General features: G+C 42.9%; 1 protein-coding gene across 8 annotated transcripts in view; it reads right to left on the reverse strand.

Annotated features, from left to right (window-relative positions):
- The window catches only part of SGCD (sarcoglycan delta), a 572,369-nt gene that overhangs the window by 9,884 nt on the left and 546,335 nt on the right, over positions 1-16,150 (reverse strand). For all 8 annotated transcript variants that reach the window (XM_073355246.2, XM_073355243.2, XM_073355244.2 and 5 more), the window contains one exon: positions 913-1,036. In XM_073355246.2, the coding sequence (XP_073211347.1) occupies positions 913-1,036 (124 nt within the window). The remainder of the gene's footprint in view (positions 1-912; positions 1,037-16,150) is intronic.

A 16,150-nucleotide genomic window follows, 5' to 3' on the forward strand; every position in this document is an offset into this window, starting at 1 on the left:
TGGAGTGTGGGGAGAGAGAGACAGAGAGAGAATTAGTGATGAGTTGAAATCTTTAATTGCTAAATTAATAACTGTCATTGCAAAACGGAGATGCTAGCAATAGAATTTTTCATGCAAATGGGTCCGGGGGGAAGCAGGGGCCACTGTACTTACACATTGTTTTAAAATAAATCTAGCTACCTTTAAAATGAAACATCATTTCAAAACGAGAAGTTGAAATGTTTCGTTTAGAAAATGTTGAAACAAAATGTTTCAGCTTTGTCAAAAAATACTTTCTCTTTTTTGGGGTCAAAACTAGTCGCCGAGTTCAACCTGAATTTGCAATTTCAATTTACCCAAAAGTGCATTGGGGGGAGGTGGGGGGGTGGGGAATAAACTACTAATCTGAAAAATTTCACCCAACGCTAGGTTTTTCCCATTTTTTTAACCCTCTTTTTGCCTTCTGGTAGTTGACTGATGTAGCTGTCTAACTTTTCCTGACACTATTCCCTCAGAAATCAAAACAGCCAGTTACAAAAGCTTTTGCAGACCTATACAGGTGAATTAAGCTCTTCTCACTGCAAAATTCATGATCTAAGATTGAATTATGTTAGCCAAGTAAATCTCATTTTAAACTGACAACCAAACAGAGAATTTAGGAGCATAGTGCAATTTTACAGCTGCATAAATCTCCTTGTACAACAGATGCTATTATCCAAGCACTTTAAAAATAATGAATCAGCTGAGCATTCTCCATGGAGGGACTCTAGTTTGCACACAATGTGTTCAGCCACTGCTATCCTATCTGGGCCAGCTTCACCATTGTTTTTAAACCACTGTGTGAAAGGGGGTTGCTAAATGGATGAGGCAGTTATAAATCTGCAGGTGAAGGTTGGTTCTGGTTTAATTTAGGGTTTGTTTTCCATTTCCTACCGCTCCATCTTTTGATTCCAGCCTCAGCTCCGTCCTGCATGTGGCTTCCATGTTGCCGGCCTCTGCGTTAATTTCAATTCCCTTTGGAGCCTCCATCACCAAAGAGCGTGTGGGTGACTCCAGTCTGTAATGCAGTCAAGATGGGATTATCTCACCAGCTGCACTTTGATGTTAAATCTGAGCATTTCTTCTCACCCCGCTCGATTCCCCAGTGCCTTGCACCTTAGGTACTCATTGAGAGCCTGATCCAAAACCCACTAAGGTTAGTGGCAAGACTCCATGTACAAAGTGGGTATAAAACTTTACCATTCTAATCTGGTAGCATTTCACACCTACTTTGCCCAGATGTAGATGAAGGAACAAGGGTACAAGGGTGCAAGGCACCGGAAACTCAGTTTCGCAGGCTGATCAGTTTGCTCGCTATTCTCACAAGTTCAAACATTTGTTAAATAATCAATACCACAACCTGCAAAACGTTATAATTCTGATACACAGCACTTTGCATCCTCAAATCACCATATCAACATGAACAAGCCAGTCCTCATGACATCTCTGAGAGGCAGGGAAGTGTTATGCTTATTTAAGTAATGGGAATACTGCAGTAGAAAGGTCTAAACGACGTGCCCGAGGCTGTGAACAAGGATTCGAACTCAGGAGGGCCTTGGAATGAAAACCCTTGGGGAAAGTTCAGCTGTTCAGAGCCAGGAAGAGATTAAGGGCTGCTTGTCCCTACTTGTCAAAGCCCCACAGGTATTGGTGGGCCTAGCGTCTTAACGGCTCAATTGATGAAAGCTCCTGCAGGTTCAGAAGCATACGAATCTCAAAGGGGAGTCAGCTGCCTTGCACAGTGGGTACAGGGCGTACACTTCAGTCTTGCGTGGTGGGGGGGCCCCTCTCCTGCTCCTCACCAGTTTTCACCTGGCTGCATGGCTCACTAAGGCTCTGTCTCCATTGATGCAAAGATGTATTTTTTACAGATTAACAAATCCTAGTGTTCACTGTCAGAGAGCTACGCGAGGTCGGCCCTATCCCTGCCCACCCTAAGCCTGTGGTTGACCTTGCCTGGTTTCTCCCAGTAAAACTAAAGAGCTTTGTCTGAACCGTGTTTACTCTGTGAAAGCCACCATGTGTTAGTTACCTACAGTAAAAAGACCCCTCTTTTGTCAGAGAAGCCACAGGCTAAGCAGTCTTACTGCTGTTAGTTTCACCTGCCTTCCCAAGAGGGAGTGAAGGCACAGACATTAACGCTGCTGCAGTGGTAGGGAGAACGCAACCCAAAATGGCTGTCCCCTGGCTCTGCTTCACCCCAAAGCCTGGTGGAGCCCCCCGACAAGCACTGCTGTTAACAAGGAGATGCTGCCGTGGGAAGGTCTGCAGAAAACCAGCTGCTCCTTCTTCCCAACTATCTGGTTTGCTTTTCCTCATGTTCTTTCTACTCTCGTGCTCCCTGCTATGATGCCCTAAGGCAGTTACTAGGGGTCTGTCTATGCTGCAATTAAACACCCGCAGCTGGCCCAGGCCAGCGGACTCAGGCTTGCAGTGCTGGGGTTCTCGGGCTGTTTAATTGCACCGTAGATGTTTAGACTCAGGCTGGTGCCCGGGCTCTGGGACCCTGGGATGAGGGAGAGTCCCAGAGCCCAGACTCCAGCCTGAGCCTGAATGTCTACAGTGCAATTAAACAGCCCTGCGAGCCCGCGTCAGCTGACGTGGGTCAGCCGGAGGTATTTCATTGCAGTGTAGGCAGACCCTATGGCCTCTTAATTAGTAGAGACTGCGACCATCTTATTCCAGCTACTCTGTGAACTGAGACACATCCATTTAACTTTTTTTTTTAAAATCATACTTAAGCCAAAGATATGAGACCCTTAAATCTATGTAAATGAATGTGAGTGATGTAATTACAAACCGTGGCTCTTTCAGTGAAACTAAGACTGTGCTTAACGAATACACATTTGTATTTATAATCTGGGTCCAATTCTCCTCTCGCACCCATTTGATATTATTGGGACCATCCTGATATGAAGGGCTTTGTTTTATATATGCAGCTACGCTCCCACCCCCACCCCCCCAAAAATGCGTTCCAATTTTTCACACTTGCTCTCTGCTCACCCTGCCCTCAGAAGACTTTATGCTGGTGGAAGTGAGAAAAGAATCACCCTACTAATTTTTGGCACTCAGGATTGCAGGAGGTCTATTGTATGATTTATTTTCGATCTCCTGAATGAATCCCTCAGACACCTGTCTTTAAACCAACAGCTGAAAATCTATGCAAAGCCAAGCAGTGCAGTTGGGGATTTATGCACAAGAGGGGGTCTGAGTAATGTTTACAGAATACTTTCATTTGAAGCAATCGTTTAAGACACACACTGCTTTCCTCTGAGTTAAAACCTTATTCCGTCTCCCAGAGCAGAACCAATTTGGAGGCTAATAATGATAGGAAATGATTTAGCGATGAGCAGATCATTCAGAATCAACATTTGTTTTCCATGGCGGCTCTGTGAAGCTTTCCATAGGACTCACAGCCTGGCAGGTTGGAATAAGCCTTCACTTACAGCGGTAGAAGGGTGACTCAGTGAGACACTAGATCAGGGGTCGGCAACCTTTCAGAAGGGGTGTGCTGAGTCTTCATTTATTCACTCTAATGTAAGGTTTTGCGTGCCAGTCATACATTTGAACGTTTTTAGAAGGTCTCTTTCTATAAGTCTATAATATATAACTAAACTATTGTTGTATGTAAAGTAAATAAGGTTTTTAAAATGTCTTAGAAGCTTCATTTAAAATTAAATTAAAATGCAGAGCCCCCCGGACCGGTGGCCAGGACCCGGGCAGTGGGAGTGTCACTGAAAATCAGCTTGTGGGCCACGTCTGGCACGCAGGCCATAGGTTGCCTGACCCTGCACGAGAGCTCTTCATTGTTTGCTCTTCCATTTTCCATCCTAGTGACTGGCCGTTACGTCCTTTTTTTTTTTTTTTGCTTTTGCTTTTGCGCTGAGGGCTCTCGAGGGCCTGATTCTGATCCTACTTACACCAGTGAGAGTGACTGCACTGAAGTTAATGCCCTTATCCTGATGTAAAAGCAAGATCAGAAGCAGGCCCTGAGAGACGACTGCTTTCCCCAGACACTACTTCACTGGAGCTGCTTTTGCCCTAAAGCAGGGGTTCTCAAACTGGGCGGTGGCAAGGTGGTTACAAGGGGGTCACGAACTGTCAGCTCTGTGGGGCTGACATCCCTCACCCCCATTAAATTAAATCCCCCATTTTTAATTTATAAGTGGGGGTCACAGTCAGAGGTTTGCTGTGTAAAAGCGGTTGCCAATATAAAAAGTTTGAAAAACACCGCCCTAAAGCATATGGGCTTCTGGAGCAACCCCCTTTCTGTTCTGCAAGCCCTCTCCTCAATGGCTTTCAATGGGAGGTAGGTGCCTATGGAGCCTTTGAAAATCCCACAAAGCACCTTCTGCATCTTTAGGTGCCTAAATACTTTAAACATTCTGGCCCTTAGTCTCAGTTCCTCACCTGGGATAACAGCGCTTCCGGCTGCTCAGGGATGTTGTGAAGATAAATATAGCAGGAAGTGAGATGTGCTCAGATACTGCAGTAAGGGGGCCCAGGTAAGTGCTATGGATAGAAGATGGGCGTGGGGACACACCAATCTTTCTGCAAACAGCCGTTACCCGAATCAGAAGTACTGTCAAGGTCTTGTTATGCAGAAACTGAACATACTCTGCCTGCATAGAAATGCACATCAGCATGTACATCGGTGAACTTCATCCTTCTCTGTCTCACTCATGCTTAATGGGTAGTGCTAACTGGGCTACTGAAACCCCTTCATTCAAATTTATCTCTAGGATGTCTCTGCATTAAAAATGAACAAGTGGTGGCCGTTGTGTATCTCCCGGCAAAGACTTCTTACGTTGGCGCTGGAAACTCTGTACAACCATGAATCAATGAGAGAGCAAAACTTGAAACGCTATCCCTGGGCTTGCTTTAAAACTCCAGTAGTAACTGATGGGAGGTCGACATATCCGTTTATTCTGTAGTTCCAATGAAATTCATTCTCCTGGAGCGGTCATTGTTTACCCAGATTTCTACTTTTCATTTCCTTCATCATAAGCAGCGCCATTAATCACGTCAGCAGCCTGCATATTATTTTCTTCCCATAACCCCCTCATCCCCTGCCGAATGAAGTGCTGCTTTTCTTACTATTATGAGCCACCTTCTGAATTTGACAGGTTTCAGAGTAGCAGCCGTGTTAGTCTGTATCCACAAAAAGAAAAGGAGGATTTGTGGCACCTTAGAGACTAACCAATTTATTTGAGCATAAGCTTTCACGAGCTACAACCCACTTCATCGGATTCATCATCCGATGAAGTGAGCTGTAGCTCACGAAAGCTTATGCTCAAATAAATTGGTTAGTCTCTAAGGTGCCACAAGTCCTCCTGTTCTTCTGAATTTGGTGAGCAAGGAGGATTTGTTGCTGATGCTAAGGCTGCGTCTGCAGCAGCTGGGGGCTGCCCTGCCACAGACCAGCAGTGGTTTTGATGCAATGGACGCTGTTCCCGAAAAGAATGCTTGCTATAACTCCTGCATGGGGAAAATGTATTGGCATGTGGGCAGGTGTTGGATAAATGCAGTACTTGTGATTCGCTGACAGTGCAAGGGAAAGGTGCTGCCGACCACCCTGAGTCACAGACTCCCCATTAGTGCTGAGATGAGGGAGCTTCTGGGGAGAGCCCAGGAGAGCTCGGCTCCTGCAAAAACAGGGCTGTCACTGTGAACAGGGGATCCAGGGAGTGTTGGGAGGACCTAGCATGAGACTTGAATGAATTTTAGGGAATACATGTGGTTAAGGGGCAAGCCCCGACTCATTCTTTGAGCCCTCTCCCCAAAAGAAATGAACCAGCAGACACTCCATGGGTGGGAATGAAGTTTCTTGTTCCCCACATGAGACTTCCCTGCACAGGGAACAATCCCAGCTCTCTATATGGAAGAAGGATTAATTTACTTTTAATAGGTCATTGGCATATGATACAGTGCTGTAGCAACATGAGTTAATTTAATTTAATTGAGAAACCTGCAGATTGAAACTAGCCCGTGCATTACTGAAGCTGCGGGCCATTATTTCCAATGGTTCTAATTACTTTTTTACAGTATCCTTCAGATCAGCTACAAGACTTCATGTTGGGCATAAAATTAGTCACTGTTAATATTGGACTTGTTTATGTCTCATACAATTGGTAAATTATACTAGCAAATAAATGAAGAGCCACATCAGTTTGCCAGCAATGAACCAGTATTTTAGGATGAGAGTTTCTGTTTTGATTCCTTTGTTTCACTAAAACCAACAGGATCACCCATTCATAATGAGTTGTATCTGTGATATCATTACTTATGAGCTGTCTTCCAAAGGACCTATATTTTCCCCTAAAAGAAAACACAATAAGATTTTTTCCATTGATTAGAATAGAAGTTAGTTTGTTTTTGTTGAATTGCCAAGAAACCTCTGGTTAATTTCATCTTGTAGAAGGCCACATCTATATATTTTGTTAATTGCATTGTTTTAGCTCTGCCGGATAATGGCACAGAACAGGTAAAAGCATCCCTGCTAAGGAATGGGGGTTAAGAGGTCCTTCTTGGGGACAAACTATGACTGACTGTGAGGAAGACTTCACAGACTCTTCCTTATGGAGTTTCCACCTAATTCTTGCAGCAAAAGTGAGGCTAGGTGCAGGGTTTTACACCCCACACTTCTCGCCAGTATGGGAAAAGTAGCTAGTTCAATCCAAACCCTCACCACTTCCCAGGAGCTCAGGGCCTGTGCCACTTCATTGGCTTCCCCCTCTGGTTGTCCAGCAGTGCATTTGCATTGGTGATTCGTAAAAATGAAACAAACTAAAAATGTAACACATATTTGGGATGGGGAGAGAGAAGGGAGGAGAGAGAAAAGATCCCAAGCTTAAATGGGGACAGAGACGGGGAAGAGTAAGTGACACTGGGACTGGAGAGGGTGGTTTTAAAGCCGACAGAGGGTCTGTATAAGGGAAGAAATGCTAGCAGTTTCTTATCCCTAATCATGATATTGTGACTTCCAGTTCATATGATGTACAGTACTCAACCCAACACAGACACAGTAAGTACTGTACAGGCTCAGAGCAGAAATCATGGCGAATAATAAAAATATTTATCAACGTTACTTTTTGCATGGCATTGATATAAATCTTGTTTTCAATTACATTCTAATGAAATGCATCAATTACTGTATGAAGAGCGATGTATGATTGTAATCTCATTCAGCAGAGATAAATCTTATATATGCAAGGTTTCTTGAACTACATTAATTGCTGATGTAAACAAAGATAGATTATTATCTTTGCATTCAACAATATTATTGCAACATATTCTTCTGTTTGGCAGCATTAATCACCATTCAATTTCCAACAGTTATGCTGCAAATCCATTATGCAGGTGACAACTCAGATGCAGCTGCATTCTGAAGCAGAAAGAAAAGGAGGACTTGTGGCACCTTAGAGACTAACCAATTTATTTGAGCATAAGCTTTTGTGAGCCACAGCTCACTTCATCGGATGCATTCAGTGGAAAATACAGTGGGGTGATTTATATACACAGAGAACATGAAGCAATGGGTGTTACCATACACACTGTAACGAGAGTGATCAGGTAAGGTGAGCTATTACCAGCGGGGGGTGGGACACCTTTTGTAGTGATAATCAAGGTGGGCTATTTCCAGCAGTTGACAAGAACATATGAGGTTTTTTTGCCCCCCCCTCCCCGCCCCCGCTGGTAATAGCTCACCTTACAGTGTGTATGGTAACACCCATTGTTTCATGTTCTCTGTGTATATAAATCTCCCCACTGTATTTTCCACTGAATGCATCTGATGAAGTGAGCTGTAGCTCATGAAAGCTTATGCTCAAATAAATTGGTTAGTCTCTAAGGTGCCACAAGTCCTCCTGTTCTTTTTGCAGATACAGACTAGCACGGCTGCTCTTCTGAAACCTGTCATTCTGAAGCAGGTTATTCTGTACTGTTGACTGAAGGTATATTTAATTCTTAGGGTAATCTGTAGAGGAGACTGCAAATGAAAATTCTTTCAGCTGTAATCTGCAAATCCTTGGCTAATTTCTAGGACAAACCCGGTGAATGTTGCTAGTTTATGTCTCAGTATATGCTAAAGGCTACACGTCTAATTATATTTGCTTGGAAGTATTAATATTGTGGTGCCTAATTAAGCCAGGAAGAAGTCTAACTCAAACTGGGAAGGCTGCAAAAACTCTGCTACTTCTGTCCTGGGACAGTGCAGAACCTAAAGGATTTTGTACCAAACTGAGCCAACAGAAAGAGACTAGGAATTGATAAAGTAATATGAATTTGCTCATGTGCTGAAAGTCACACATGTCCGTAGGTGCTTTGCTGGACTGGGGCACCTGCTGCACGACTTGGGTGGTAAAAGCAATGAAGCCTCACGTCTCAGACTGCACCTGAGGTATGGACCAATGACCTACTAATACGTGGCCTATCATGGCTTATTGCTCCGTTCAATATTTTCACTGTAGTCTCTTCACCCCACCTCTGTCCAGCTCTCTTTCCTACCCCAGGTTCCTCTAATTTTAGCCTTCCTTCTGTTCCCAGCTGCTCAACTCTCCATGGAGTGCGTGTGGAGCAGGGTGCCAGTCCGTCCGTAGGTGCTGCCGCATCCGTCATAAAGGTCAACCACTTTCCCCTGCTTCTGTGCCCCTAAGTCACTCTCACTCCATTGTCTTCAGTCTCCCTTTAAACCCTTCCTTTTCTCTTTCCCTCCCCATTGCCTTTCTCCACAGAGATGTCACACGCCGCAGATACATTTTGCTTTTGCTTTGCGTTTCATCCCAAGGAAGCATGATACATTTGCAGCTGTTTTTGCTAACTTTAGCTTAATGTTGATGGAGTCAATTTAGTTTGTTTTTTCCTACCTTGAATTTCAGCCCCTGTTTCTAGTGTACTTTCCCCAAGCATAGCTCATGTTAACATAATACTCTCCTGACCATACCAGGGAAACAACTTAAACTACTGCAGAGAGTAAATATATAAGAGAAGTGGTAATTGCCTGGCAGTTAACAGTTATAAACTATTATAACACAGGTTATAAATCACGATTAGCATAATGCTTAGTTGAAATTGATCTAAGGCCTGGCAGGTTCTAAACTAATGAGAGACTGGATTCATATCCTGATAGCAAGAACACGCCCCAGATGCACTAATGAGCTGGAGGGGCCCTTTGTTGGCTGTGCTAGGCAGGAGAATCTCTGCTTTCATTTTCAAAAGAAGAAACCTTTTATTAAACGTATTTTGGCGACCTATGAGGACCTGCCCTATTTTGAGTGATACCTCATCCGCCCCTCACCACAGGGATGAAGTTCTTTATATATAGTTCATGTTATGTCCCCAAACCTAAATACATGTCATGATTTTTATCCTTTAGACACAGTTTACACATTTGTAATGTTGCAGTAACTTACTCAGAGCCACCATAAAGTGCTACAAGCAGCAGAGCATACAGGAACAGAAGTGTACAGAATTCACTTCAACAGCCCTTCTTGTGATAGACGAGTATGCTGTGTTAGGGGAATTGCTGAAAAAGATGTAATCATGCAAAGTTGTCCAAAATGTTTTAGGGTTTTTTGAAATTTTAAATGACCTTTCGGGTGGTTTACATGAAGGCATCTACCATACCTAAAAAGAGATTAATCAAGATCAGACAGAAGATACCAAATGTAGCTAGGGAGGATATACTTTGAAAAACTACTCAGATCTAGTTTTATTGTAACCTGGAGGACTGGCACCAGGGTAGAGATTGTCCAAGAAAGAAAGTATGAAATTAATGTTTAACCAAGAGGAGATAGGGATGTGAAAATTAAAATCGTCCGGATAATTAAAAATGTTGAGTGTAAATCAAGGAAGAAAGGAAATTACCATAGAAACTGGGAGATAAGTCTAAAGTGACGTGTGATACATACTGATGTGGCTTGAAAAGATGGTCTGTTCAAATGGATGGGAAGGGATTTCATAGCCACAGAATGACTGACTAATTTTTTTTAAATGTAAGGATGATGGCAGTTCCACTCCCTCTTTGCCCAGTGGAATGTCTGCACATTGGTCTTGTTCAGAATCCCCCATGGACCTGAGCAGAGAGTTGCTTAAAAGATAAGGTTCAGCACCACAGGATGGAACTAATCTAACAGCCACATGTTGCACTGCAGTTTCATCAGAAACACTGGGGAGCCTTTATTTAACAGGACCCAGCTGGAGCAGTGAGAGGAGGCTGACTCCCACGGCCCAAAACTCAGCTGGTGTAACTGTTGACTTTAACTGAGCTATCCTACTTTACACCAGCTAAGGACCTGGCCCCTAAGTCTTCATTGGCTGACAAAAGAGCAGTTTTGAGAACAGAGGAAGATGATGAAAAATACCATAGCAATTCCACATGGGACGGAGAGGGAGAGCTTGGAGAGAAAAACGTGCCAGGTTATAGATTGCAGAAGGTACTGTGTGACAGAACATTAACACACAGTAAGAGGAATCCCTGCTCTGGAGAGCCTACGAGCTGGGAATGGAAGTGTGGACTGCTGGCATGTGTAGATTTGACAGATGCTAACTGACATTGACACATAGCAAGTACAATAATAGCTGCCAACTAAACAACAGCCGTGTCATTGATACCGCTGTACAGAAGTTAAGAGCCTGTAAGTGTTTTGATTATAATTCCTTATCGTCAAATGTCTCTAACTTGGCCTAAACTTGTAGCCCAGGCCAAAATTTGTCATGGAAGGTCTCAGCCTCCTGGTTATTGTGTGTCTGTGCTAATCAAAAGACTTGACGCTGTGACCTGCTGTGCCCCCTCAACTCCCACTGACTTCAGTTACTGTGTGTTCTTAAAGAAGAAAAACAATGGCGTCTGTATTTTCCCGTATGCTCTCAGAATCACACACTATACCTGCTGTCTTAGCTTACCGATGACTTATTTTGGTTAAGGGTCAGTGAATATTTCCTGTTCAGCTTATCTACTGTACCTTGTTACATTCACTTAATACAAACTTTAAATCCCCCCCCCTTCTAGTATGCGAGTGCATTGATTTCACACAAGAAAATCAATTTATGAAATGCTACGTTACCACACCAAATCCCAAACGCAATCTTAGAAACAAAGGTCGGGCTAATCGAAGTTGCTAATCAAACTTGGAAAGCTTTTCACTGAAAAGCGTAAATGGAAAGAGACCATGTCAGCCTGAATTTGGGAAGAAGGTCTGTGGCTGGGTATCATTTTCGTGGCATGTTGTTAAGCTAGGAAGGAAACAAAGGAGAGTACAACACATTCTAGTTCTTAAATGCCCCTCCCCAGCACCCCGACACCTCAGTCCCAAAAAGCTGTATCATGGTACAGCAGTAAGTGAGTACATCACAATGGGTACTGCAGACCCAATGGGGAGGCAACACATTTCATCCCAGCTATGAGAAATTATAATGGGAGTGAGGAAGATAGCACTAAATAGGAGCCTCCAAGTGGGCTTGTCCTTCTAGAACCTGGGTGAAATTCACCCTGTGCAAAGGTACCACGCAAAGATTACGTGCTACTTAAGTTCCACTTAAGCCCTATTTTGAGGCCGGCTTTGTGTGAGCATTTTATGTAGGGGTGAATTGCACTCGCTATCCGTTGTTACAGGTGAATTGGGGTGACAGAGCCATCCACGGCAGGATGGTCCTGGGTATATCATGCAGAATACCCTGGTTTCAGCTTGGAAGCACCTCTACATGATAGCCAAAGATTGGCCTACTCCGCTAACGCAGGCCAGCCTACTATTACTTTACTACTTTTTAGTCCCTTTCCATGGTGGAATACATGATGCATCTTCTGTGTTTGTCTTATAGTTCCTTGTTTGAATGCGCCAAGTAATCTTGCTGAATAGACTAGAATTTTGCTGTTTATAGAGTTATTTATACTCAAGGTCCCAAAGTAGAGCTGGTAGGTAACATTTTTCCAGAAAAATCTTTTTTTTTGCCAAAAACATTCAGATTTGGGTGAACTGAAACAATCAGCAAATTCAGGTTGATTTGAGGACATGGTTTTGGCTGGGGGGGGGAGGGCAGAATCAGAAAAAAATCAAAATGAAATGTTTTGACTTTTCATTTTGGAATTTCCATCAATTTTGTTTATAAAACATTTAAAAAAACCTCTGAGAATCAAAATAAAACCTTTTTGACATTTCGTTTTGCCAGAAAAATTGAAAGATTTTTTGTTTCAGATCACACAAAAGGATTTTTTCCTCAATTTTACGGTTTGGTCTCCATACAGAAAATCAGTTATTCGCAAAGCTCTACCCCAAATAATCCAGTACTTTCAAAGCACTGAATTAAATGCTAGATGTGTAATGCTTTGCAAAAGCAGCAGCCATTATCCACAACAGTCTGCATGCAGACTTCAACATCAGAACTGCTGCATGAGGAGAGGGAATGTTGACCCAAATAACCAGGTTCTCTTTTTGAAAACAATCATGGAGTTTTAGCTGCCATTTGGACAGACACAATGGAGGAGGTATAGGGTGTAGCTATAGATGGTTTGGTCCCAGGATATTAGAGAGCAGAGATGGGTGAGATATCTTTTTTTTGCCTCACCCCCTTGCCTCACAGAAAGGGTCATTTAGGTTAAAATCTCATGTGGATGATACGAACAGTGATTTTTTTTCATCCTTTTTTTCATTTGGGGACCCTGAAAAAATTTCAAATGGAAGTGTGGACCCCTTTGGAAATCTTAGTCTCCAGACCCCAGGTTGAAAACCACTGTTCTATGGTAATGACAAGCTTTTGCGAACCCCTTAGATATAGTCTGCAGACCCCCAGGGGTCTATGGGCCACAGGTTGAAAACCACTGAAATAGAATTTCGAAGGACGATATAGTATTATTTCTGGGACCGCGTTGTACTTTTCATGTTCTTCTGTTTTTGTTACTTTTAAAGAGATGGCAATTAATAAGAAATTACTAATGAGAAGCAAAGAGATACCCAAACCAGAAAGGAGAAAATACTCTTCTGAAAGCTTAGAAATTTTAGGATGCAAAACCATTACCGAAAAGGGGTGTGTGCACCTGTGCACGCACCGCAGATTTGGTGGTGATCTCCATACTGTACATCGGAAAACTTGATCTGAAGAGCTTATTTAGCATGACAAAACGCCTACAGCCTGATGGCTATTTCTGCAAATGCACTTACAGACCTTACAATATGGGGATGGATACTCCTGTGGTATATACAGTGATTGCATTGTTCGTTTGTAACGATTGCACTAATTAAATCTGTATGAACAATCTTACTCATTTGGACCTTAGATTTTTGTCCCCCCTCTTAATTAACTTCAGTAAGGAGCCAAGCACCATCTAATACCACGAGTGGCCAGATATTTTGTTCAAGGCCTGTTGTTTATTTCATGCAACTTTACGAAAATGAAGGTTGAATTGTTATTTGCTAAATGTCAATTTTTACACTTCACTGGACCTTTTCTGAAGCTTGTCAAGAATGAATCTGTAGGAGTAAAGTCACTTTTTTACCTCTGATCTGAAGCATATAGAGGCTCTAACTGCTTTTCAATTACTTTTCATTGTTATGCAGAAGAAAATGCCATTTGCTACCCATACTGCACTTAGGCTTGCCACAATTCTACTTCTATTTTTTCATTATTTTGACAGATAATATAGATGTTTATTTTTAAGCATTTTTTTCCAATTTTTGTCTATTTAAATTTTCACAGCTTCAGGAAACTGTCGGAGGAGGGCAGACAATTACTTAATGACAGCAGATGTTGAGATTCAAAAAGTTCAAGTTTTATAACTCTTAAAACACTAATTGTCACATCACATCAAAATAAACAAATTAAATATCTTTAAATCAAATTCTAATAAGTTCTCAAGCAGCATTTTTCTTACTTTGCCTATATGTACGTTTTGATTATTTATAGATGGAAATATTTTCTGTCGGTTTGTGTGTGTACAGTGAAATAATTGTTTACCAAAATTTACTGATAAAAATCTAATCCTTAGAAGCCTCACTATACTGCACAAAGGGTCTGTAACTGCATCAGTTCTGAAACTTAAAGGACACATTTTTTCATGGAAAAAAATGCCATTTGCTATCCATACTATACTTCACAAAGGGGTTACCTGGGTGTAATTGTGGTTAGAATTTAGCCCAAAATTCATTTAATAAAACAAAAACATGTTAAAAAGATCTCAATGTTCTAATATACTTTTTAAAAATCTATTTTAAAGGCCAAATGAATTAGACCATTAAATTGCCTAGCAGTGTCATAATTGGGTATCTTCCAGTTACACATGCAGCTTCTATGAATGCATATTCAGAGACCCTGATAAAAGTAAAACAATTCAATGTTGAGAATAGTAGCTCAGAGCTACGGAAATCAAACTTGTTTTTGCTGATCATCGACCTAGTTAAATATCACGGAGTTGTCAATCCTTCTCAGATTTTAACTTTATTCTATTTCACTCAGGAGTTACTGTGGAAATAAGGAAAGATACAGAGAAAAATCAGTTGGTAAAATAAGGTAGATAATGCAGCAGAGAAGAAAACAGAGGGATTTTGAGGATCAAAGGAGCCAACAGAGGGATACGAAAAAACATGTATATAATGCACTCTGACAGGACTAGCCTAACTTTTTAGGGCTTTTGATTGCCTTGTTCTTAACAGCAGCTTCTCTTTAGCTAGAAACAGTCGTTCTGTTTTTTATTTTTGCATGCAATCACTCTTGAATAAACTTTGTGTTTTTTTAAAGTATAAGAAAATCTACTCTCCAGCTCCAATCACTTCCGATAACATAAAAAGCACTGTGTAATCTTCACCAGTTCCTCCAGTTCCAGGTTGTTCCCCTAGCCCTCCCTATTCAAACAAAGCCATTTTTTGGTTTCTAAAAAACTCCATTCAGGGATTTCTCAGTGGGTAGTGAAATGATGCAATTAAAGCAGCTAATGGTGGGGGGGAGGGGGGGAGAGAAACACTGAGGTGACCATGAGTGGCAGATAGCATAGGCAGGGGAAGGCTGTGCCTCCCCAAACAGCCTGGCATGCCCCCCCCCCCCGGCCGCCTGCTTTCTGCGCTTCTGTGGCCCAGAGGCTGGGGCAGGCCGGGTGGGGCCAGTACACACAAGGCCTGGAGCTGGGGCTCAGGCCATGTCCTGCCACCTGCCCGTCCACCCGGTGCTGGGAACGCTAGGACTGCGCTGCCCGCTCAGCACTCCAGGGCTGGGCGCGCTCCGGCCACACCGCCCAGGGCTGGGGCTGTGCAGGGGAGCTGGCGGCTGGGGGGAAAAGGGGGTGGGCTCTGGCAGGGGAGGAGGGCTTGAAGGAGAGGGTGTGGTCTTAGGCAGCGGGGGAGGGGATAGGGGCTAGCATCCCCCAATGGCTCGTTCACCCACCGCTCATGGAGGTGACGTAAAATGGATTAAAAAAAACGGAACTGGTGTCACTAAGTTCCAACAACTCTCAGTGAGAGAAGCACAACTGCCAGCATGGGGATTTAGCTGGGTTTTCATTTTATTTGTATTTTAAAAAACAACCATTCAATCACATAAGAAGGATGCAAAAAGAAAAGGAGGACTTGTGGCACCTTAGAGACTAACCAATTTATTAGAGCATGAGCTTTCGTGAGATACAGCTCACTTCCTCAGATGCATATCGTGGAAACTGCAGCAGGCTTTATATATACACAGAGAATATGAACCAATACCTCCTCCCACCCCACTGTCCTGCTGGTAATAGCTTATCTAAAGTGATCATCAGGTGGGCCATTTCCAGCACAAATCCAGGTTTTCTCACCCTCCACCCCCCCACACAAATTCACTCTCCTGCTGGTGATAGCCCATCCAAAGTGACAACTCTTTACACAATGTGCATGATAATCAAGTTGGGCCATTTCCTGCACAAATCCAGGTTCTCTCACCCCCTCACCTCCCTCCCAAAAACCACACACACAAACTCACTATCCTGCTGGTAATAGCTCATCCAAAGTGACCATTCTCCCTACAATCTGCATGATAATCAAGGTGGGCCATTTCCAGCACAAATCCAGGTTTTCTCACATCCCCCCCACCCCCATACACACACAAACTCACTCTCCTGCTGGTAATAGCTCATCCAAACTGACCACTCTCCAAGTTTAAATCCAAGTTAAACCAGAACATC

This window comes from Lepidochelys kempii, chromosome 8 (assembly GCF_965140285.1).
Source record: "Lepidochelys kempii isolate rLepKem1 chromosome 8, rLepKem1.hap1, whole genome shotgun sequence".
Classification (NCBI taxonomy): Eukaryota; Metazoa; Chordata; order Testudines; family Cheloniidae; genus Lepidochelys; species Lepidochelys kempii.